At 45.4% G+C, this 24,830-nt stretch overlaps 1 protein-coding gene across 6 annotated transcripts; it reads left to right on the plus strand.

Annotated features, from left to right (window-relative positions):
- Window positions 1–3,132: 3,132 nt before the first annotated feature.
- On the plus strand, window positions 3,133–24,288 carry LOC310887195 (bombesin receptor-activated protein C6orf89 homolog). Of its 6 annotated transcripts, none has more exons than XM_083812877.1 (9): window positions 3,133–3,253; window positions 6,934–7,141; window positions 8,428–8,593; window positions 11,416–11,535; window positions 19,865–20,019; window positions 20,361–20,500; window positions 21,873–21,999; window positions 22,644–22,767; window positions 23,201–24,288. In XM_083812877.1, the coding sequence occupies exons 2-9, from the start codon at window positions 6,953–6,955 to the stop codon at window positions 23,284–23,286; spliced, it is 1,107 nt and encodes a 368-aa protein (XP_083669003.1). In that variant the 5' UTR covers window positions 3,133–3,253; window positions 6,934–6,952; the 3' UTR covers window positions 23,287–24,288. The 6 variants fall into 6 exon arrangements, with proteins under 6 accessions (XP_083669003.1, XP_083669005.1, XP_083669000.1 ...); XM_083812874.1 differs by lacking the exon at window positions 3,133–3,253 and adding an exon at window positions 3,274–3,863; XM_083812875.1 differs by lacking the exon at window positions 3,133–3,253 and adding an exon at window positions 3,885–4,548.
- Window positions 24,289–24,830: the final 542 nt, after the last annotated feature.

Consider the following 24,830-nt stretch of genomic DNA (forward strand, 5'->3'; position numbering starts at 1 on the left):
AAATATTAATTTTGTTATCCCAGCAACATTTGATACTGTTTCCCACAGCATTCCCCTGAAGAAACTGTCTGCTCATGGCTTGGACAGATGTACTGCTTGCTGGGTAAAAACCTGGCTGGGTGGCCAGGCCCAAAGGGTCACTGTGAATGGAGTTCCATCCGCTTGGTGGCCCATCACCAGTGGTGTTCCCCAGGTCTCTGGACTGGGACCAGTTTTGTTTAGCATTTTTATCAACACTTCTGATGAGGGGATCAAGTGCACCCTCAGTCCATTTGCAGACAACACCAGGGCAGGAGTGTTGATCTGCCTGAGGGTAGGAAGGCTCTGTAGAGGGACCTATCCAGCTGCATTGATGGGCTGAGGCTAAACGCCAGTTCTGCACTTAGGTCACAACAACTTCATGCAGCAACACAGACTTGGTTAAGAGCATCTGGAAAGCTGCCCAGCAGAAAAGGAGCTGGGGGTACTGGTCAGCAGCTGGCTGAGCAAGAGACAACAGTGTGCTCAGGTGTCCAAGAAGGCCAAGGGCTTCCTGGCCTGCATCAGAAATAGTGTGGCCATCAGGACTAGGACTCCCCTTGTCCTTGCCCCCTTGTACACAGCACTGGTGAGACCGCACCTCGAGTACTGTGTTCAGTTTTGGGCACTCACTGCAAGAAAGTTATTGAGTTGCTGGAACACATTCAGAGAAGACCAACATCTGGGAAGGAATTAGAAGATGAGTTACGAGGAGTGTCTGAGGGGGCTGGGGTTGTTTAGTCTGGAGGCTGAGGGAAGACCTCATTGCTCTCTACAACTACGTAAAAGGAGATTGCAGCAAGGTCTCTTTTCTCAGGTGACAAGTGGTACAACACAAGACAATGGCCTCACATTGCACTGGGGAGGTTTAGATTGAATATCAGGAAGAATTTTTTTGTGGAAAATGTGTTTCAACATTGGAACAAGCTGGAAGTGGTGGAGTTTTAAATACCTGTAGGTATTTAAGAAATGTGTGGGTGTGATGCTTAGGGAGATGGTTTAGTGGTGGACTTGTAATGTTGGATGGATGGTTGGACTTGATCTTAAGGGTCTTTTCCAACCTAAATGATTCTATTCTATGATTTTCATGCCTGAATCAAAAGGATGGCTCATTTGCTAACACATGCATGAGTATTTGGAGGAGGATCAAAGTCTAAAAAATTAATAGCAACAGGGAAATATACATTTGTTTGAACCACAGGAATATTTTTAAATCAGGTTGTTTCCCTTTGAGCATAATTCCCATAATTCCTCAAGGCACCTCACCAGAAATAGAGGAGCCACCCAAGTTAAATTAATAATGCAGATCTCATTCACCAGCCCCAAGTCATCAGGCATCTACCGCAATGTCGCTTTGTTGTGTGCACCTTGAAAGCAGAGAAACATGATGGGATCCTGACAAGTTGGGACAAATTGGCATAAACTTTTGGTGCACCAGTTGCCAGGTTTAGCTGGCCCCTTGCCAAATTATCTGTTTGCCATTGTTTTGTGTTGACAAGTTGTTTTATTCTGGTTTGCAGATAAAAACTACAGACCAAAACAGGAAAAGTGGCAAACTCAAAATAGCAGCTTCGTTTCGCTCCTCTCCTCTCCTCTCCTCTCCTCTCCTCTCCTCTCCTCTCCTCTCCTCTCCTCTCCTCTCCTCTCCTCTCCTCTCCTCTCCTCTCCTCTCCTCTCCTCTCCTCTCCTCTCCTCTCCTCTCCTCTCCTCTCCTCTCCTCTCCTCTCCTCTCCTCTCCTCTCCTCTCCTCTCCTCTCCTCTCCTCTCCTCTCCTCTCCTCTCCTCTCCTCTCCTCTCCTCTCCTCTCCTCTCCTCTCCTCTCCTCTCCCCTCCCCTCCCCTCCCCTCCCCTCCCCTCCCCTCCCCTCCCCTCCCCTCCCCTCCCCTCCCCTCCCTTCATGGCTGAAAGCCTCAAAGCTCTTTCTAAAAGAGGTTCACAACTTCACTCTTGTGGATGGGGAAACTGAGGCAAGCAAAAACAGCATTTGCTTGCCCATGCCCGGCAGCATCCCCAAGAATTTCACTCCAGTCCTTTTGAAATCTGGATGTGGAGACCTTCCCACTTTACAAGCTGGGACTAGAAAGGCAGGAAATTCAAACCTGATAAGAGGACGTCCTTCTTCTCACAATGTTTAATTAAACTGCAGAATTCATCACTGCAGGAAGTTGTTGAGGCCAAGAACTTAAACAAGACTGAAAAGGGACCAGAGAGCTACAGAGATACCAAAATCACTTGTCACAGCCACATCCAGGAGATGGTTCTGAAACTGCATTCAGTCACGGTTGAGGACTGAAGCTTGCACCTGTGAAGCTCACAGGGTGAGGCTGAAATCCCTTTCTCCCACTTTTTTCCAAGCTTTTGATGCTGGGGATGGCACTGGGGACCTCTGCTTGCTCCGTGTCCCAGCCCTTTACTCCTTGAAGCCTTTCGCACAAATATTAGGGCAATAGCATCATTCTGCCCCCCATCTGGGGTTAACACCCCTTGCTTTAGCTGCAGGAATGGACAAGGCTACGCAGCCCCTAACACGCACGGTATTTGCCATCCAACAAGAGGACACCACGGGCATCTGTGTCCCTATAGGGGTAGGTGGGGCACACGGGGGCACTGGATGCATCCCCACGGGAAGCATGGAAGCAGCCCAGCAGGAGGAGGAGGCGAACGGGGACTGACGGGACTAATTTCAGCAGGGCCTGGTGCTGCTGGGGAAGTGTTTTGGGTGGCTGTGAGGACGACGTCGCAGTGGGTGCTGAGAAGGCAGCGTTTAAAGCAGGGATCGGAGATGCTTGGGGTTGGAGGAGGGCCTCGGGAGTGCTGCGACATCAGGCGAAGGAACGCAAAGGGGGTGATTGGGATGTCCAGGGGAGGTTGTTGGCGGTGGCGTGTCTTGGGGTGCTGCAGACTCCAGTGGGTGCTGGGAGAGTCTTTGGATCGTTGGGGGTTCTCAGCGTGCTGGGGGGGCCTCAGGATGGTTTTGGTCTCAAGTAGGCGCTGGGTGGGCGGTCTCAGGGGGAACTGGGCCCCGGCGGGTGCTGGGGACTGTACCGAGGCGCCTGGGGGCTCCCGGCGCGCCGCGGGCTCTGACCGGCGCCGGGGGCTCGGGGCAGCCAGAGCGGCTCCCCCTGGCGGCGCGGGGCCGAGCCGGAAGCAGGAAGCAGCGGCCCGGCCCCTCGGCCCGCCCCCACCGCGGGCGGGAGGAGCCCGGAGCCGGGCGGCGGAGCGGGACAGCCGCCGGGTGAGGCAGGGGGCGGCAGGCGGGGTGGGCAGCGGGGTGCCAGGAGCTCTGCGGCAAGGGCCCTGCGCTGGGCGAGCGGGCCCTCAGCCCCCTCCGGTGGTCGTGGCCCGGGCGGGCTGGAGGGGGCTCCCCTGGGCCTGAGGGGCGAGCCTGAGGCGCGAAGGCGCCCCCCCGCCCCCCGGCTCCCGGTTGTGGGGATTGGGGTGATTTCCGCTTCTGTTTGTTTATTTGTTAGAACCTGGACGGAGGTTCTTATAAATAAATAAGGGCGATAACGTGTTACCGTGGCGGCGGGATGCAGGCTCCTTCCCGGAGAGGGCGGGGAGCTTGTAGGCCAGGGCTCCCCACCGCCCCCTCCCCTTCCCCCCTGTACAGGGGGCAGCAGAAATGGTGTTAAAGCAGATTAAAATTTTTCTCGGATATTGCTGTTTCAGGTTTACCAGATGGTATTAGCAATGCAAACAGCTGTTCCCGTTTAAAGACTTCTCTAATAGCATTTCTTTCTAAATATTTATCTTTTTAAAGCCTCAGTCCAAACGCTCCGGTGTATGCCATGGAGGCAGAGCATATTCTCTGCAAAGCCCTGCATAGAGTTTGCTGCTCAGACCAGGTGCATGAATGGAAACCTTTCAGGCCAAGATCTGCTGCTAATTCTGTTAGAGTATTGGCCAGCGGAGAGGGGCTGCTTATTCCTCTTGGGTTGGTGGAGTTCATAAAAAATAGCACTAACCATATGGGTTCTCTAGCTTAAAATGCCTGCCTCTGAGAGGCTGCTGTGTGGAAGGACTCATTGTGTAACATCTAAGTGGATACAGTAGTCTCTTGTTATTATTTTGTTAGTCTTATTGTGCTGATGGGAAGGAATATAATGTATTGTTATTATTATTATTATTATTGAAGCCATCTGTTCTCAAAGCAATGTCTTAGGATAATGCCTTATTTCCTAGCTGAGAACTTGTATTACTGTTGAATCTGTCAACAAACTATACAGGATTTTTAAATGACTGCCTGTGACTTGCAGGCACTGTCCTCAAACATACTTGCTCAGAGCTGAATACATCTTAGTTCTCCCCACCTCTATATTTGTGTCTCAGCATTTTAGTATAGTAGGATGCTTCTGCTATTTGGAAAGGGGGAAACCGTCATGTTTGACAGCATTTCTGTAGGTAATAGTTTTAAGTGGCTCAAGAGAGATTCTGCACACAGAGGAAGCTCATTGGATCTGCTGGAATTCAGCATGGGAAAGCTTCACATGCAAAAAAGCTTTGGCACATGGGAGTGAAAGAGGAAGCTAGGTAACCTTTCAGACCATTTAGCACACCAATTGTAGTGTCAAGGCAACCAGTGTAATTCTAAAAGCTGGAAAAAAAAAGGGGTTTAATATCATGCAGATGTGCTGGCTCTTGCTTCTTCTATGAATTGGGGTATTACATAAATGAAAGAGTTAGTAAAGCAATGTATTGTTTTTATAGAACCAAGTGCATGCCAGGTGCTTTACAGACCAGAAGAAAAGGTCCCTGCCTTGGAGAGCTTATGTTCCATAATGAGATATTAATCAAACCTGCCTTGGGATAGCTTTGCCAGCCCATGAAGCTGCTCAGGTAGTAAAATCTGGGACAAATATTTGCATAGAATGCTAGGAAAGGTGGCAGAACAGGGCCAAGAACTAATTAACCCGGCAGTGTAGTGCAACGTGTTCTCCTTGCATGCTTGGTGTTTGGTTTCAAATTGACATTTTATGCTTTTGTTGTTTCTAGGGCTGAAATCAGATATATGACACTAATGTTAAAGTAACATCTGACATTAACTACTTGAGTTGGATGATTAGGCAGTTGCTGACTAAACAAATATGGGTTGTTTTTCAGCCAGATAATTTTCCTGATTCACCATGTGACCACATAAATGTACAAAGAGCAGAACAGGGACTTGATCTTGGGAGAGAGAAGTAGTTGCTGAAGCTGGTAGTAATATCGAAATTTTTTTTTCTCCCCCCCCCACCCCCCCCACCCCCCCCCCATACTACACCTTACCATTGCAGAAAATCATTAGAAATGTCATTGCTTGAGTTCTGACTTTTAGAAACCCAGGGTTTAGGGGGAGAACTGTCAGCCAATTCTTGAAAGGCAAATCAGATTTCAAGTTTGGTTGCCAACAAGATGATCTTACTTCATGGTATATACATACATACATTTACGGTTGATTTGTCCTGTGGGTGCAGCCAGGATGGGTTACAGCAGAGCCAATCTAAGTTTAAATAACATGTTCCTCACTGCTTGTCAGCTTGTTCTCAAGTGAGCAAAATGGACCCGTGTTTTTAAAATGCAGGAAGTACTGTGAGGCACATGCAGAGAAAACTTGTGTGAAGTTAGGTGATTATTGCAGCACAGCAACAGACTTAGCAGGGCAAGGTGATGCACTGGGTGAAGCAGCACACTGGATTTGTGAGCTGTTCCTGATGTCAGGTAGCACATAAAGCAAAAGGGTGTTGGGGGCCTGATTTCCATTTTCAGCTGTGAGCTGGATATATTGGTCGAGCTCCTTGAGTTTCTCTGTGATGGTTCTCAGCCTGTGCTTTCAGGGCAATGCCCTAAACTGTGACTCTCGAGGAGAAGTGTTGGTTTGATCCAGGTTAGAGTTTTCCCATCTCAGAAACAAGAGGCAAAGCAAGACATCACAGATACTCTCTTTCCCTCAGCAGTGTTTTGTCAAGGCTAAATGTCTGGAACAATGGGATTCTCACACTGCCTGCTATTTCCTTGTTCTGCTGTTTCTTTGTATCTTTTCTTCCGCACGATCTGCTGCTCTTGATATCGTAAGGCTTGTCCTTTGTGGCGGGCAGGGGGAGTGGTAGAAGAACCACTTTTTTGGTGTTTTAATGTTGAGTGCTCATAGGTGTGTTCTTACAGGCTTCCCTGTTGAAACTTCAGGATGGAAAGTAATTTGCTATCAAATGCCATTTTGTCTCTGTCCAGAGTTCACAATGCAGTTCTTACTGCAGTTTTAGTTACATTGCATTTAAGTATAAGAATGACCTGAAGGCAACCTTTCAGAGGAATGCAAGAGTTTTCTTTTTGCCTGCAGACCATGCTGCTATCTTGTAACTGTTACTCAATAATCAGTTGGCCTGGACATTAGGTTGCAAAAATTTAAACAAATTGTAAACTGTCGAACTTTGCCCTGCACATACTGCTCATTTCCCTGTGCTGTACTTAGTTGCTGACAGGGGATTTAATGAAAAGAAATCTACATTAAAATAAGTGACTACAATTACAGTGCAGGAGAGCTTTGCTTGGCTACTCTGTGTGATGATCAACTTTGTCTTGCTGGCTTTCATACTTGGTGAACAACGCTTTATGGGACAGATTCATTTGGAACAGATGAATAAATGAACTTTCAGTGATTTCTGGGAAGTTTTGTTCATTTACATAATGTGAATCTCTACTGTTTTTTCTGTTGTCAGGAAATTTTACATATTCTTTTGTTCCTCTGGAGATACTGCACTACCAGAGACTGTTAGGATTGCAGTTAATGTTGTGTGTTTGTCAGTGAATGGGCGTGCTCCAGAGAAGCCTGCCTTCTTGTCTAGACATTCTGGTGTTCCTGGGATCTCTTCGCACATGCTGGTGTTGAGCTGAATGACTGGGGTATGTTTTCTGTTAATATATCGAATCTTTCCACAGGGATTTTTCATCAGAGGCCATGGAGCTTTCAGCCACTGACCTCAGCATCTATGACAAGCTATCAGAGACAATTGATCTAGTGAGACAGACTGGCCACCAGTGTGGGATGTCAGAAAAAGCCATTGAGAAATTCATCAAGCAGCTCTTGGAAAGAAATGAACCCCAAAGGGGACCTCCACGCTACCCTATCTTAGTGGCTGTCTACAAGGTAAGGTGTCTTTTGTGCGTGCACAGGCTATTTGAGCATCTGAATTTCTCTTTTGGCACCTGAGCCTTTTGTTTCCCATTGCGTTTTCCTGATTAATTTTTCAGAGTCCTTTATTCAAAAAACTGTTAAGTTTAGCTTCCTTCCTTCCTCCCAGAATTTGATTTGAAAAAAAGAAGACGGCTGACCAAGATTTGGAATTGCTCATATGAATTGAAAGTTGAATATGTCAACACGTCCCTTTCCTTAGATTATTGAAGGACAAAGCCTTTGGATTTTTTTTTTCAGGCATTGATTCCAAGTGTCAGCACACACAGTGGAAATGTGAGGAAGGAAGGAGATTCTTAAAGTTCAGGGTTGACTAATGAAGACATCCAAGTTCTGTTTCTGACCCTGTCATGAGCTTCCACCTATCTTTATTCTCCTTCTAGTCTATAAAATGAATCAACTGCCATGGTGCTTGATGACAGAAAAATATTTTGAGGACCATAGCTAGAAGACGTTGTAAAAAGTGTTACAGAGTGGGTAAAAGGATTCCATTCTTTTAGGTAGCTTGGAGATATTACAAGTATGTAAACCTTCCTACTGACATAATATTCCAGAGTGTTTTAGTGTTGTCTTTGCAAAATCATCACAATGGTTTCTATTTACAAAAAAAATCCGTCCCTTCTGTCTTCCCTCCATCATATAAAAGATGTAAAAATGAGTCAGGAGAACAAGAAACTGGAAGTTTGAACTTTCAGCTTCTGTTCTTGTTTTTGCTGTTGATTCACTTTGACTTTGGCCTAGGGGGAGAAATGCATAATGTCATCTCCTTAAGGCTTATCTGGGGTTCTGTTATAGGGGAGGGAGCTGGCACCAGCGCTGCTGAAGTGTTCCAAGGCTTGGCGGATGTTTGCAAAAGGCTTTGAAAACCTTGTGTAAGAGGCATGGTGGAAGTGCAAGCTTTTATTTGGTTAGGTGGGAGGAATCAAAGCCATCTGTAGATCATTCTTGCACTGGTGCTGGATTATTCACAGTGCTAAAATAAATGAATGGAGCTGCATGGGTCTGATTTGAAGGCTGCTTTACTTCATCTTTGGAACTGCCCTAACAATGAAACTGGGTGACAACCCTCTGTGTATGTAAATAGAATTGCAGTTGAGTGAGGAGCCACAGTGAAAAATTTGAGTGTTCATCTTACAGTGCACAGCCACAGCTCTTTGATAACAGCCAGAAGGTGTGTCCTGTTCTGAAAACACATCAGGTCACTGCAATATAATTAATTACACGGCTATTTTCTCTCACAGGGCCTGCTCATGCTGGGATTGGTCTTGCTAACCGTTTACTTCGTGATCCAGCCGTACAGCCTGCTGCCACCTGAAGCTCCACTCTCCAGAGCCCATTCATGGGACTCCCTCATCAGTCACCTCCGACTGCTCTCTCTACCTATTGCTAAGAAGTACATGCCTGAGAGTAAGGAAATGATTTTTCTGCCGTAACATAACCCTAGAAAGAAATACCAAGTTAAATACCAGCCATGCAAATCACTTGAGTGTCTCCTTAGACACCAAATAACAAATGTGGTATTGGCATGGCACCATGGTTTTCTCTTCCCCTACCACTGTACTTAAAAACAGCATCCTGAATTCTAGCTAGGGTACTTTCCCTTCTATTCACTGGTGCCGAGGCGTATTTTCTCTTAAATTCATCATTTTCTTCTTTCACCCTCTTCCTTGCTTTAACACGTTTTTATCTTCCACAAGAGTTCTCTTTTCTCTAAAAATCTTTGCAGTTCTGGGAACTGTAGCGTGGTAGCTATGCTGGATAAATGTCACCTTTCTTTCTGAGTAAGCAGGCAAAAACAGTTTGTCTTCATATTTGTGAACAGGGTGTAGAAACCTCAACATGTGACCTAGGTTTAAGGAAAAGTGTTTTTTAAAAAGTGGCGTACTAGGAAAGAACTGTGGGCTTGAGAGCCTACAGTGTTTATAGCAGTTGAAGTAATGTTAAGCGTAATGTGTGTGAGGAAGCTAGATAACTTCATAATGAGATGGTCCCATCATGGGAAAGGAACATGACAGATGTTACTAGTCAGGCATAATAGAAATGGAAAGTTTGAATGTTTCTCATTCTCAGTTAATCATTTCCATTGACTTAGGCTGGCAAGTGGCATAAGCATGGGCTCTGCCTCTCTGATAAAATACAAAGACTGTCAGTAATGACAAAGCTGTGAATTATTTTGAGCAGGGATGTGGCACAATGTTGATCATCTGTTGGCTCACTGTAAAAACAAACTCTAGTGTCCATGCCATATGTCCATTGTATTTAACTTCTGCAGCTCATTGTGTTGTGGAGTTCTGTTATAGCTCTGACCTTCCTGCTGTCGCTAAAAAGGGCTCCCTGAAATGTCAGCACCATTCTGCATTTTCTGCATGTCCCTCTCTCTTCTGCTGACGTGTGATTTCTGTTGATTTGAGTTTGCATGGGTTGGTCAGGGTATCCCCCATTGTTCATTTTCTTCCTTATTCATTGGAATCTCTCACAGGGAGGAAAAAACGAAGGTGAAGGGGGTGGCTCTTATAGCCACTTGACATGAGTAGCCTGCTTATCTAATACATGCATTTCAGTGTTGGCATGAGTTTGTGAACCCTCCTATACGTCTATACTATGGAGTTTGTGAACCCTCCTATACTATGGAGAAGGAAACCAACAGAAACTTCTGTTGTATTTGTTCAGTGCAATTTTGTTCAGAAAGATGTCAGATTCTTTTTTTCAGATGCTGCAGGGTCACCTTGGATGAGGAGAGCCCAATTAGTTTCCTCAGGATAGCAGGAAGTTTTAGGATGGGGCTTTTGGAAGTCTTGAGCATGTTGCTGTGAAGATAAGAGCAGGAGCAGGCCTGGGCTGATGTGAAAAACATCTGACTGGAGAGGAGATAGGGAAACATCCAAAGGGAACAAGGGAAAATGAGGGGTTCTGGGTAGGCAGGATTTGAGGTGTTGGTTTAAAACCATGTAAAACCATGTAAAATCCCTCATGCCTCCATAAGTCCTGGAAATCTTTTGAAGTGATTAGCAATACGGTAGGCAGTGAGCCAGCTCCAGGAAAGGAGGGGAGGTACAGAGGGGATGACGCAGTTGCCTCTCTGTTTCTGCAATGTGTTAGGTGGTGGTGGAAACCATGGCACATCCCAATTAACAAAATCGCTAGGGATGGCTCAGGTAACTTTGATCTAGCCTCAGAGAAAGAAACTGAGTTAGTCTGGCTATTTGAATGAGAGCATGTAGCACCCAGGCTGAACCTCGTCTGGATTCCTGTGGAGATCCCTCATGTGCTGGCTTCTCAGAGAGCAGCTGTGGCTACCAGGCCTTTCCCAGTGCTGGCCCAGCAGTGCTTGTGTCACACTGCTTGCTGCTGGATGGAGCATGGTAAAATCATTCATGAGGGATAGATAAAGGGAATGGCATGGGACTGGGCTGGGTGGTCTCTATCTCTCTCTCACTACTTCTTTTGCAGAATGTAATGTTTTTCCCTTCCTTTTGGCCTTATGGTCTCCTGAAGGGAGTGGGTAATGCTACCATTTGTCATCCTGTTCGTTGACAAGAATGTGAGGATAGGAGGTCTTGTAAGCAGGTCTAGCATTTTTTATTTGCAAATAAGACACCATGCAAAGAGTCTGTGCAGCAGAAGAAAAACACTGGCCAAGGGACTCAACGTACGTACTCTTCTTCCGTTCTTGTGTATATACCTGCTGGATTAATTTTTTGAGGGGGCTGAGGATGAAACTTGAAGCTTTCTGGGCTCAGACACCAGTTCAAATCCAGCCTGGGCTATTCATGTTGAAAGCCACCTGTTAGCAGTTTGGAGGCTATATTGGCCCACCAGCAGTGCTGGCAGAATTCCCCTGTCCACATTGCTTTGATGAAGCCTGGCCACAGTGTGTGTGGGTGGCTCATTTTACTTCCTCTGGGGCAGGCAGGGGCAGCCTGCCTGTGTGGGGCTGCAGTCTGGGGTTGCGCTGTCCCTGCTGGGCCTGTTCTGGAAGCATAGATTTTGGGTAAGTTTTCTTGTCTACAGGATTGCAGGTTGCAGCATCTTCCATGGCTAGATGTGGGCTGAGCAATCAGGTTTATGGGCAGGTTTGGACACCTAGTTTTGCCAAGTGACAGAGCCCCAAACTAGGGTGGTGGAGGGGCTTTGAGACAAGCAGGGATACAGAATGCTGCTCTTCTCTCCCTCCAACTCAGGGTGACCTGCTTTGCTCCTAACCTTCATCCTGGTCCCTTCTACCCCAGGAACTGTGCTGTGGATGAGAAAGGCTGCCTGTCTGCCTTTGGATGTGGGAGGACCTTTGAGCTGTTACAACAAAGACAAGGTGAAGAGCAGTGCACACAAAGCTGCAACTATTGCATTAGGTTTGTAGGATTAGGTCCAAAGTAAATTTCCTCTTTGCCTGTCTTTCTGTTCTATTGCTTGCTTGCTTTCTCCTCTGTATCAATTCCCATATTAAAAGTAATGTTCCCAGTCTTTGTATCTTCAAAGGTGACTCTTAGATTCTTGGATTTGGTCTCTGTGCCTCTTTTTCAGCTGTTTTCCCAGGGCTGGGAACCAAGGTCCCTTTGGATGGGGAAAAAGTCTACGGAAATGTGGTTTGCATTTGCTCTTCCTGAGCTTGTGTTTACGCAGAGCTTGTGAAAACCCCAGTGCTGGGTCATGCTGCCTGCTCTGGAAAGGGTGAACGCCTCTCATCATGTGAGCATGTTTCTTTTAGCTGGATAACTTGGCACTTCACGTTGCACTGCTCCCCATGGAGGCTGTAGATTTGCAGACCTTTGGGCTCAACCTGTTGCATGCAACACAGAGAATTTTGATTGGGCCTGTGGGTTAGCACAAAACTTCCTAGGAGAGAAAGTAGAGCCTGTGTAATCTGGATTCATTTCTCTTTTCTGAATAGGTTGGGATGGACAAGTCAATCCCTCTGTGTTTCTGTTCTGCGCCTGCAAAATAAGGCTACAAGTACTTCCTTCTCTCCTGCAAATGTTAGGAGGAAAGATAATGAGAGTGGAGCTTTTGGAGCATATAGTAATATGAGCCAAATGAAAAGGGATTTTCTTTCTTTAACAGAAGTTTTCAAACCATAACGGGGAACACTCTACATATTTATTAGTGGTTCTTCCTTTTGTGACAGTATGACATCTTTATAGCTTTGTTGATATCTAAATATTAATTTTGATGTCATGTTGGTAACTGTTCCCTGCCAACCGCACAGAGCATTGATGAGGATTTATGTTGCTCTTACATTAAGTCATATGTCTGCCCATGATAAGTACAGTAAGTCCTTGCAGCTCAAAAACCTCCACAAAGCATGTTGGTCAATGATGAATGAACTGGCTCTCATCCAACAACTTGACAATTCATGTGCTGATAATAACCCCTGTAATGACCTAAAGGAAAATCTACTTTGCTTCAATAATGAGACCCAACCCTTACCAAATACACAGCTTAAAATCAACTGGATCAGTAGCTGCTCAGCACCCCAAAAATCAGTTGCAAGCACACACACCTATAAAAGTGATCCTGTACAAGTTACCCCCAGTTCGGAGAAGAGTTATGTTAAAAGCTTCCCTTCTGTATAGACCAGAATGGCTAAAAAACATGTTTATTGGTTTTTATACAGAACCTATTTTAGAGAAATGAACCCTGCTGGAGGAATTGTGTTTAAGCAACACCTTGTAAATGGCATGTGACTGACATCCTGGGGCTGTCATGTGCCTCTGAGAGCTATTTGTGGGGATGGGTCACAGCAGGCTGGGTTACTGGAGCTGCTCAGCTGGGAGAAGACAGCAGCCTCTGCCTCTTGGCTGGCCACCTTCAATTTAGCTTGAGGCTTGCCTTGGTGCCTGGCTAGGCTCTGTCTTCTTTTTGCAGTTAACCTTTTGCAGGCAGCCTGTGATGGGCCGGCTGCTGCCAGATTTCTCTCTGTTTCATGTTCATTGCCACCCCTCTTATTGTAGCCCTGAAGTATGTTTATCCTTGGCTCAGCTCTGTGCAGAAAGGGAGCATCCAGTGTGCCTTTTTTTTTTTTTTCCACCTGAGGGGGGATGTTCTGCTTCCTGAACTCCCTGTGGGCTAAGCATCTTAGTATTCAGACTGCTTTTCCCGGCAGGTTTTGCAGCACATGCTGCATCTGACCTGCTGTGTTCACTGAAGTATGAGCCCAAGGAACGTGGGTCTTCTCTGAATTAAAGGTTTGAACAAGAAAGCTGCTTGGGGCATAACTCAAGGTCTGATTTCCAACTTCTTGCTCATTTTAGTGGTCTAATCACTAACCTGACCTTTTTTCCTGCCTCCAGCATAGCCTTCCCCTCTTGCTTACAATGGATCTTGCTTTTTTTCCTAAACCAAATGCATTTTGGCCAATTCAAGCTGTTTTGCTCTTGTGTTTTTACATACTCTCATGTTTCCACTTCAGGGGCTTGAGCATTTTGAGGCGTGACATGGGTTGCAGACAGGGCTCCCTCCCATCCCCATGCAGCTACTAATTTATCTGATTTGTGTGTGTGTGTAAACAACCCGTAATAATGTAACGTGAGACTGACCGACAGACACCTGTGTCGGCTCATTCAAAGGGGGAAAAAAAAAAAAGGCTGATATTGTTGTGTAGGGTGGTGCCAAACCGTTTTCAAATACTGCTTTACTTTGGTCTTCTTTCAGCCAGTGGACTGTTTATTTGGATTTGCTAACAGTAAACTAGCTCAAAATAATTGCGGTACTCCAGAACCTTAAAAACTCTTCCTTTTATATTTGGATGTCTCCAGAATTTCTTGTTTACTCATTAGCAGAGCAAGTGAATTCTCATTTTGGTTTGCTTCCCTGGAAAGAGTGATTGTGCCATATGTGACCTCTTGCAGAGGCAGAGCTGTGCAGACTAGCAGAACTCTGTTTGCACTAGTGATATGGGCATGTCAGACCTCTTGCAGACTCAAGTCACTGTCAGGCAAGTGAAAGAAACTGAGAGGGATTTGCTTCAAATGCATGCTGTTCCTCCAAGCCACATTGCTCACGTAGACACTGCCAGAGCAGCACAGGCTGCCTTCTAGGGCACGTAACCAGAGGTGCAGGCTGGAGTGGACTTCGGAGGATTTCCTGACAGCTTAATGCCTGCCTTCAGTTGTGCAGATTTCTCCTGGAAGTAATCCTCTTTTGTCCCAGTGGTCTGAGAGTTTCTCTTGGGCTAGGCTGAGCAGACTTGATTTCACAATGTCTTGTTGGATCAAAGTCATTTTTGTGCTTTGCTAGAGATTGACTAATCATCCTTTGGTTGTTTGACCAGCCGTTACCCATTAGTGAAATGAGCGAGTAGTTATTTGAGCTGTTGACTTTTTACCCAGAACAAAAATAAGTGTTTATTGATGGGCTTACTTGTAGCTGTTATTTTGTTGCTAGCTTTTCCTACAAATGCTCTGAAGCCAACTGGGAGGTACTTTTACAGGCATAAATACGTTAAGAAAAGTCAGAGCTACAAACATGTTCAATATGAAAAAGAGGTGAGGGTCTTGTGCGGAACAGAAACTCTCTGTGTGGTATATTATTAATAACCCACTGTGCTGCTTTCCTTAATCGGGACTTCCACACTGTAATTAATAAGCACTCCTGATTGTTGCTTTCTGACTTACTGAGGAACCTGTTGGTTTAGCCTGAATTTGACTTGACATGTAATCAAGAATTGATATCTGTAAATGGCTTTGAGTTTTTAAAACACAGTTTTATCTTTCCATAAAGTCCGGGAAAGGAGGCACAATGGTAAGTTTATAGTATATCTGCTACAATGACATAGCTCAACAACATGCAAGCTATTTACCTGAGGAGTATACTATCTGTAAGCCTGCAGTGGTCCCAAAGCAACAAGAGGCTAGTCGTATCTCAGGAGCAAGGATGACCTGGTCTGTAATATTCTTTGGCTGCCAAAGCAATAACAGTACATTATGAGCTGCAACTTCACTTTAAGGTTAAGGGCTAGACCTTGCAAATCCCTGTCCTAAAAATAATGGAAAGCAGCATTGTAAAATCCAGCATCTGGAAGCTAGATATTTCCAAATGGAGGAAGAGCTGCAGCTTTTCTGTGGTGGTAGTAATTGGAAATCAGAGCACTGAGGATCTCATGGGCCCTACATCACTTGGAATTTTACAACTGGGATTGAATGTCTTTTAAAAAGCTCTACCCTGCGTCAGCCATAAGAACTAACTTGTGGTTGGGCCTTAGCTACAAAAATGAATGGAGGAAGTATCTTACTGTCTGCCAGGTGCGTATCCATAAAGGGACTTTTTAGCCAAGGGCAAAAGTATGGTCACAGCAGAGGGTAGACTGAGGTCTTAACCTCTTCCTTTTTAAGGGTCTTTTCAGATCCGCATTGAAAATCCCTTGATTTTGACAAATGTGAGGAAATATGGCAAATGCGGAGATCAGCATCTTCTCATTGTTGCATCTAGCACATAGGAACAAGACTGTGGCTGAAGTGCAGCATCATCAATGAGGCAGTGGGCCAGGCCCAGGTGAGTCCACCCCCATCCTGAGCCTACCTTTCAATTCTCCAATGTTAGTCATGCTTTTTCTGAACCCTTGGGTTTGCCTGCTCACCCACCCTGCTTACAGGTGTAGTTCTTGATGGTGTGTTGGATCCTGTGAGGGGTGGTCTGAAATAGTTGTGGGTGTTAATGGAATATTCGCAGCCATACAGTACAGCCAAGCCGTACAGTAGACCTACAATAAAGAATAGAGAAATGTCTTGTGACAGTTCAATGTATAGACCCGTGTATAGTCTTTTCTTGAGAGTCCTGAATTCATTCTAGGCTTGTTAAAGTTGTTCGTATATTCCTGGAACTGGTCTCCAGCGAATTATGTTGGAGGTCTAGGGAAGCGTGTCAGGCTCAGAAAGATGAATTGAGAATTGGGAACCAACCTTTGCAAGTTGTGGAGCTGCTTAGTGCATTAGACAGTCCTCTGGGAAGCTTTCTTTTGTAGGTGATGGTGGCAGAAGATCTAGGGTGGCTGCGAATTCTTGGGAGAGGCCCCCATCCCCTGGAACAGATTTTCCTGTGCAAATTTAGCTGTCACTTGCCTAGTAGAGATTTCTTCAGCCTGAGTGCTGCGAAGCAAACCAGCTTGTTGGAGAGCCAGCAAGCTGCTTCCGCACCTGCAATTCTGCAATTTTATGTTTGCAGCACTTTGTTGGGGTCAGGAAGAGCCCTTGACTTCCTGTGTCATGCTGGAGCAAAAGGTTTCCTTGCTAGATGGCTTCCCTCTGAACTTGTTGCACTGGCATCAGACTGATACTTAGCCCTCTATATGGTCCGTTAAGAGACCTGGCCCTTCTCCTGGTCTCACGTCAACGTGGGCAAGTTTCTGTAAGTTTTACTGCTTCACTGCAGCGGGTAAAAGCAGGGCCGGGTCTTCTCAGTAACCTCTTAGCCTCCCATCTGATTGTACACGCCCAGCATCTCTGGGGCTGTGTGCACACACCCCTCTGTAGATCTGGGGACAGCCAAGAAGCTTGGGAGATCCTCTGTGAAAATGGCCAAATAGGGTGGGGTACTCATTTTAAACTAATTGTAAATTGAAAATTATTTCCCTACACAACGGAAAGTACAGCTATAAACTCCTGCCAGCATTACTCAGAGATGCATTTTAAGGAAAGTTTTCATCTCTTTGTTTCTGCTACATTAGAAGCTGGAAGTCCCCAGCCCTGGTTCTGCTAGGAGCTATCCAAACACAAGGGAGAAGACATCTCTTGTTCCGTAGAGCTGATAACGTATAAAAGCAAGCGTTAGGTGAGTGTGATCAACGGAGAACAGATTCTGTGTAACGAAGTGAAGGCTGCTCCTCAAAGAGGGGTGAGAAAGCACAGGCGTGTAGGAGAGGTTCATTGGGTCTGGCCCACACTTCTGTCACGTAATGAATAGTTGTACGTGTCAGTACTACAGCTGCTTTCCTGCAGTCAAACTCCACAGGGATAATTGCACACGCCCAACAATTTAACATTTGAATGTGAGTGGATAGAACCATCGTGTGACAGTTGCACGTGATAGTTGCACTGAGATGAAGAGTGCATCTTTCTTTTCAATATCCAAGCAAACTATGCATGCGCACAATGTGCATGACTTAAACCAAAATAATCCCCCAGGGTGTCTGGGCAGGGTGGTAATGTAAAAGGAATGCAGGGAGTGTAATCAAAAGAGAGAATAAGCATCCTTGGTAAAACTCCGGCTCTGGTCCCCAGTGTGCGGTTGCATGCCCTCTGCTCTGTGTGCAGTCTCACCTCCCTCCCTCCCTGGTAAGGGCAGGCCCTTCTCACTGCCTGTACTTGTCATGCCAGTCACACACATGCTGGTGCACAGACTAACACCCTCAACAATAAATCTAAAAGATTAATTACAAAAAAAAAATAAAATCCCACAGTCTCGCTTGCGGCATTTGAAATGCGTCTCAACTGTGCTCTGCTTGGGTTATTCATAGGGAAAAGAAATAACCTCCTGAATCAAGCAATTGAGAATGCAAATATACCAGCCTAGCTCAAAAGAGAAATCAAGCTCTATACTGTCAAAGCTGATTAGCATCCAGTTATGGGGTACTGCCCTGAGCCCAGAGAGAAAATGTAGGGACAACTGGGCTTAACACTGTGGGATGAACTTTCTAAATTTTGCACAGAAAGAAATTATAGTAATGTTGCTCTCTGTATCACGACAGACCATAAGATATTTTTTCTTGTTCTCTTCATGGTGACTGCCCCTCCTCTGGAGAGATCTTTCAGCCTTTTGTTTCCTGTTGCTGACCAGCTGTTTTTTGTGAGTTGAGTTTTTTTGTTGTAAAATTGAAGCTTTCTGCAGCCAGTGGAACAAAGATTTTCTTTTTTCTCTTGTGAACAGGGAGGGAAAGTGCGTTGGAGCAGTTTCTCATGGGAGTGGGACTTCTGCTTGCAATAAGGATTTTCCACTTTGTTTTTCCTTTTTACCCCTTTCCTCAAAAACAGGGATGCTTTTTCCAGAAAGACTAGGAATTATGTCCTGATCCCTTTCACTCCATATCCCAGCAGTAGGGTGGGAAATGCAGCATTTGTGAGTTGATTGGATATATTCAGAGGAAAAAAAGCAAAACAAATCCCTATCTGCTCTCTGTTGTTATGTCCTGATGAACCTAAAACCCTCTATAATGTTACTCTTTGTATGTTGCAGATGTCAGATGGGAAAAATGAAGCAAATGCTTTCCTGTTAAGTGGTGTTCATCAATTATGACCCATGAGCAGGAGCGTCAGTGTGGCTGGAAACCATGATCGTAGTAACACAAAGGCTGCATGCCTGAAGAGCTGCTCTGTATCATGGTTTCCCAACTATTTTTCATACAGGCATCACTGTCCCTTCTTTCTCTTCTTTCCCATTCACTCTTATTTCCCAAATGGGTGGCCTGCACAAATGCCCAGGAGACCTGAGCTGTTTTGACATTTGCTGGCTCTGCTGGCTCTGGACAGGACGGGTGAGCCTGTTATGAGGGAAGGTTTCTGGATGTCTCATGTGAGGTGTGGCCAGGGCCTTGGGTTCCTAACCCACTCTGACAGATCAGGTGTTTGGGTGGGTTTGTTGCCACTGCCCAAGTTAAACATCTTCCCATAGGATTAAGGCTGTTACTGCCACTAAATCACAGCCAAGTCCTTTTAGTCTGGTGGCTGCAGGTGCCTTAACATAGAAATACATGGGATATTCAGCATTGTCTTCTCTTGTCCTGTTTGTTCAGTGCAGGAACAAGTCAATTCTGTTACTGTTTGCTTATTCTTCTGTGCTGGGAGAACGGCAAATTGGAGGGGGGAGGCAGGATATAGGCATCAATTGTGTCATGTAAAACTCATATTTTTGAAGTAGTAGATGTATGCAATGTTCACTGTAGTCCGGTTTAGCTGATGGTGGTGTAACAATGATTTCTGGAACTTAAGAAAGATATAGGTGTGGTTCAGGAGGAAGGTGGGGGGACTGTGTATCAAGTTAATAAGCTACATATATTGCAAAGTTTTTCCTCATGTTGGGACTTTTCTTCCCAGTTTATCTTCAAGTCAATGCATGAGATGAAGGAATAATATATCAGCACCACATCTTGGTGAAAACCCACATTTCCCAGCATCCTCTGCACATCAGGGACTGGGCAAACTTTGCCCAGGACAGAGTCTTTCTAAGTTAATGCAGGTAGAAAAGGGAGGGTAGTGATTTCAGGGATGTCTTAGCAGGGCTCATGGCACCAGTACTAACCACATTAGAGTTACTATTTTCGACTTGGAGATACTTTTTTTTTCTTAAAGTAATTTTGTCTTCTGGATGTCTCAGTCATAAATGCTCTTCGAATTGCTCTATTGCTTGTGGAGTTGTTTCAACTTAATTGCACTGTATATGGTGGTTGCCTTCCTCATATTGATAGTGAAAGGGTAACTTGGCCTGTATGCCTTATATATACAGAGAAGTGGAGTTTATATACAGCTCTCCCATTTCTCCGAACCATGAGCCAATTCTCCAACATCTTCAGCCTGTGCTGGAAATGTTCCTTACCCCAGTGAAGCTTGCTTTTTTTTGAGTAACTTACAGCCATTGGAAGCTATAAGTAATTTCAGTGTTTCATGTTGGGGATAGTGAATTTATGTTTGAGTCTGTCTCCTTTCCATTTCGTTTTTGGTCTTATTAAACACATTTCTCTTGTTTCCTCCCAAGAATGCCAGGAATGGTGGGCAGCAGGTTGTAGACAAAACGCTTCTACACTGCCTGCAAGTTGCACAGCATGTTCTTCTGTGAAAAGCCTTCAGATTGTGACAGACTTTGGAGATCTATCAGAAGAACTCCAGAGGTCTCAGCCTTTTCTAATCAAGGTAATGTCTGGATTCATAAGGCTGGATGCTTAGTCCAAGCTCTTGAATAACACCAGCTGAAGAATGCTGCCATGTGTTTTCAACCACAAACTCGGATTGTTTATACAGGTGGAACATATATCTAAGAATACATTTAGCCCCATTTTAAAGATATCGGGGGTGGAGAGCTCTCTGCAACCTTAGCAAGTTGTTCCTCTGAGTAATTATCATTGTGGTTGAAAACTTAGCAGTCTAGATGGCTGTCACTCTTGGATGTTTTTCAGTTGGATGGAAATGGGAGAGGAGAGAAACCCTAGGTGCACAGCTTTTTTTTGTTTTGTTGTTGTTCTGTGCTGTTTAAGACAGGACAGCATCTCTCTTATGAAGAACTAAAGCACTTTCAGTCCCAGGATCCAGAACTGGCAGAGGTTGTAATAGAAGAAAATTCATCTGAACTGTGGAGCTGCCTCCCGAGACAGAGCTTCCCATTTTTCTTTCCCTGGTGAGTCAAAGATAAAGGATGTGATGGATGTATATATCCTGTCTTCAGGGGTACCCAGGCTTTGCCTGTGTGTGTTAGCAGGAGCTTGCAAGTTGCACGTTTACTGAAGTGAAGGGGAAAAGGTGTGGGTTACAGGTGCTGTCCACCTGCTGACACTGACTGGATCTGAGCAGAATACTTGTGCACTAAAAATGGAATGTTATGCACTGGGACTTCATGTGTTGCTCCCCTTTCAAGACAAAAATATCCCAGTGACTGCTCGGTCCTATTCTTTAGGCCATATATTAATCATCTGGGCTGTGGTCTGATCACCTGTGGCAACTGGTTTACATTTCTAGTAACCTCTGGAAGATTTTCCACCCTTAATATCAACTGAGAAAAGGTACCATGAGTTTTGCGAAACACTGAGAAGTAGCAGAACACTAACGGATCCTGCAATTTGTATTTGGTCTTATTCAGGAAAAACAGCCTGGCCTAATCCTGGACCTCTGTTAACTGTGGCACAGCTTTTAGAGTGACTACAAGACATCTGAACAATTCAGAACTCTCTAAGGTTGTGGAGCAACCCGGCATGTTAGCAAAGTCTTTTCATGTGGATAAGAAGTAACATGGGAAGGTGCCACATGTAGTGGAGCAGACTGCTCCTTTGCTGATACGAATGTGCCAGGTAGCGTCCCGTTTGGTTTGTGCAGACAGACTTGGAGAAGGGCATGATGGATTTTGCGTTTTTGAAATGCTTAGGTGGGATCTACCCACCGGACTTCTTGATCACAGCAATGGTAGTCAGACAATCAAAGTATAGCAGTATTAATCATGTCAAGCCACTTGACAGAACAGTAAAAATAACAGACCCCACCCTGCCTTTTCCAGCTACATTGCCTGGCCTAGAGAATATGCTTGGACATGCCACCTCCACCGTCACCCCCACTGCCTTGCCATGTGGTCTCAGTTATGGTTGCATACAATGCCACCTCTCTGCATTTTTGTAATTATTGGAGCTGATTGACAATTTGAATCATTTTGAGGGAAGGAGAGGAGGAAAATTCTTAGGTATCCAAGGCAATGTGTTTGTTCCTTGTTTATATGGCCCTGCTGCAGGTACTAAAAGGAAGATATGAAGGAGCACAGGTTCATCGGCTGAAAAGTCCAATATTGCTCTTAGGAGTGATGTTTGTGCTCTTTTAGCTTCTCTAGTCTCTGCCTCAGTCTCCCCCTCCAAAAAGGGACTAGTGTATCAGCATTCATGTTTATCAAGCATAAATGTTTGTGAACAATTTTGATCTTGGATGTAGACTTAAATATAAGCATTGTCATAACGTGATCTTTCTCTAATACGAGTTGTTTTATTCTTGTTGGATTTTTTATTTTTTAGGAGCAAATCTGTAAACAGAACTCAGATTCTGCAGGAATTTTTCCCTACTTCCTCTTCATTGTCTTTCCACAAGACAGTGTCCCTAGAGAGTTGCCTCCTCATACGCCATCCAGATTTGGGGAATAAGGTGAGAAATTCATCCCTATCACATTATTTCCCTGTCTGTGAGTTGTCATCCATAAGCTTCACACCTCTAGGGGTTTTGCAGGACATGTTCAGTGGATACAGAGTTGTAGCGGTTCTTCCCATCCCTGTGTAATATGGCATCTCAGAGTTGCTGTACCATCCAGAAGGAGGGAGGAGGTGTGTTGTGTATGGTTTTGTGCTGCTAGTATACTGCGTCCATCTTCCTTGGCAGTTAGAAATACCCATGGGATGTCCCAGCTCCACTCATATTTATGTCCTGGCCTTGCTCTGTAGTGGTGAAGGGATGGAATTTGTATGTGCAATGGGGCACAATTCACTTGAGAAGTGCTTTTTTGGAGCAGTTCCTAGCAGTAAGTTCCATCCATTCTGAGATACCTGCCATGGAGACATCACTGAAATGGGTGCTTCTAGCCTGATCTCCTTTGTTTTCATGTGAGTTTTGTGGGTGTGGAGGGCCTGCATTGCCTTGGAGAGTTTTGCCATGATCTACTGGTAGCTGGGGGGAGCAGCAAACCTGTGATTTGTGCTGTCTCGCCTTGTTTCAGGGCAGTGATTTGCTCTCGATTAGACAGACTCAAGAAAAGGGTCTGGCAAGGCTTCTGAAATATTCTGCTCTCATCCTAGAGCTACAGCTTGCATGGCCTCTTTGCTGTTGGAAGCGGACAGCTCACCCTGACTGTTGTACCTCTGGACAAGTGCAGAGGACACTGTGAGATGTTCAAGGTGGAGCTGGAAGCTGGAGATTTGGGTGAGTATCTGCACTGTAGTATGCAGGGTATGGGAGATCCGTTAAAGCCAGGAGACTTCCTCCAGCTGGGTCTTTCGTAGCTGACACCTGAGAAGGTGGTGTGTGCCATTGCCCCCTCTGAACTAATGTGTGCCTTCAGTGTTTGCAGCAAGATATAAATGTGATTATTCTGAATGTGGGAATTCATGGTCTGGAACACAAACAACTGGATACTGTGAGATGCTGAATGGGTAGTTGGGGTTACTCAGAGATGCCAAGCACTGGGCAGTTGGGGTTAAACAACACGGTGCTCTGCGAGGTATTACAAACCCAGTGTGGCACAGAGGGCAGGCTCTTCACAAAGAGCATCTGCATACCCCCACCACTTCATGGGAAATGTGAGCAGTGATTAGGCATTGATTCATCTAATGTGTTTTCATTGCTTCTCCCAAAGGTTATGCCAGCACAGATTACTGGATGATGAGCTTCATGGCCAAAGGGACAGAGCCGGTGGTTGTTTGTTATGGAGCTGCTAGCTAAGGACAGTGGGTGGGAAAACAGAACTACTTCCAGGACAAGAAGATTTCCAGCTTTGAAGCCAAGGCAACATCTTGAAAGCGATAGACCTGGGGCAACTGTGGCAGGCAGCTTTGCCACCTTGCATGTTTACAGTGTTAAAAAATGACTCTTTTCCTGACCCTTTGCCCTTCCTCAGATGTATTTTGGGAGAAGCTCAAGCTATTCATGACCTTCCCTGTCCCCTCAGGTAAGCCTTGGGCTGGCAGCAAAGGCTTTTTCCAGGAGCACCAGAGGGGTTTCTCAGGATGAGATTGACCTTTGTGGATTATGGCACTTCTGAATCTTCGTGGGAGGAGGTTGGGAGTGGAGGGGTGCGTGTGACATTTCTGTATACGTTCCTCCTGGGGAGGAGGCCTGAAGCCTGTGTTGGCAGGCCAGCTCTATAAAGGGAATTGATATGTCCCACCTCCGCTCCATCTCTCCATCACGTTCGTGGCTGTGTGCCTCAACAGTGTGCCCTGCAAAGCCAGCCTCAGCTCTGTGCTTCAGGGCTGACACGAGCCTCCCAGCCTAGTGGCAGGGGCACTCACCCACAGCATTGTTCTTGTACCAAATTAATCTGTTCAGGCCTCTTTGTGTCTTGTGATCGCTCTTCTACTGTTTTCTATCAGCAGATTGTAGTTGAGTCAAATAGTAACTGTGCTTTTCTTCCCCTACTTCCTTTCCTATAAAAACACCGATGCAAGTTTTTGTAGTCATGGTGCCAAGAGTGCAGTAGTTCTGGATGGAGGTGGAGCTGGGTGCAAAGTAGCTTTCTATAAGTTCATGTTCTGATTGTGCACCTAAGATACTGGGGTTGCATGACTGTTTTCATATATATTCATTGCTTTGAGAAGTACTGCCTGTGTTCCTGGCTCGGGGTACCTGCAAGAGCACCAGAAAATCTCCTTGTCGCTGGCTTTTTTGCACCAACTTCTTCGAGATCTGATACATTGTATTCAGAATGAATTTTGATTTTTTCCTGAGTTCCTTCCAAGCTGCCTTCGCATGCTTCCTGTTGCTTGAGCACTGCATTATCCAGTGTCCTGAGAGAGACTTGGTTTCAGTATTTGCAGGCTGTGGATGCTGCAGTCCCTTCCAAGTTTGATCCTTTGGGTCTGTTCCTGCTGTTGAAGATCATTTACAGATGTGTAAAGCTGAACTCATAGGCCAGGGCTGGGGTTCAGGACATACTCTCACACTTGTTACTGTGAAATTGGAATGGGTTTTGTTGGAAAGCAAGTTAACTCTGTTCTCAGGAGCAAGAACCTTTTTCTCTGTAAATATTTTAGGTACACTTAAAATGACTGATTGGAAAAATGTCTACCTTGCCTTTGCTTTCGAGCAAAAGCAGGCGAATGGGAGCAAATGTCTTACTAATCATATTAAGGACTGACAAAAGTTGCCAAGTTGGATGACCATGTCTGGCTCCTGCAGAAGGATAAGGCAGAGGACAGTTCTTGCTCCAAAGAATTTAGCCTGAGAGAGTTTAGTCTGCGTTACAAACATTTCTATGCATAATGCTT

Source organism: Anser anser, assembly GCF_964211835.1.
Source record: "Anser anser genome assembly, chromosome: 27".
Lineage (NCBI taxonomy): Eukaryota > Metazoa > Chordata > Aves > Anseriformes > Anatidae > Anser > Anser anser.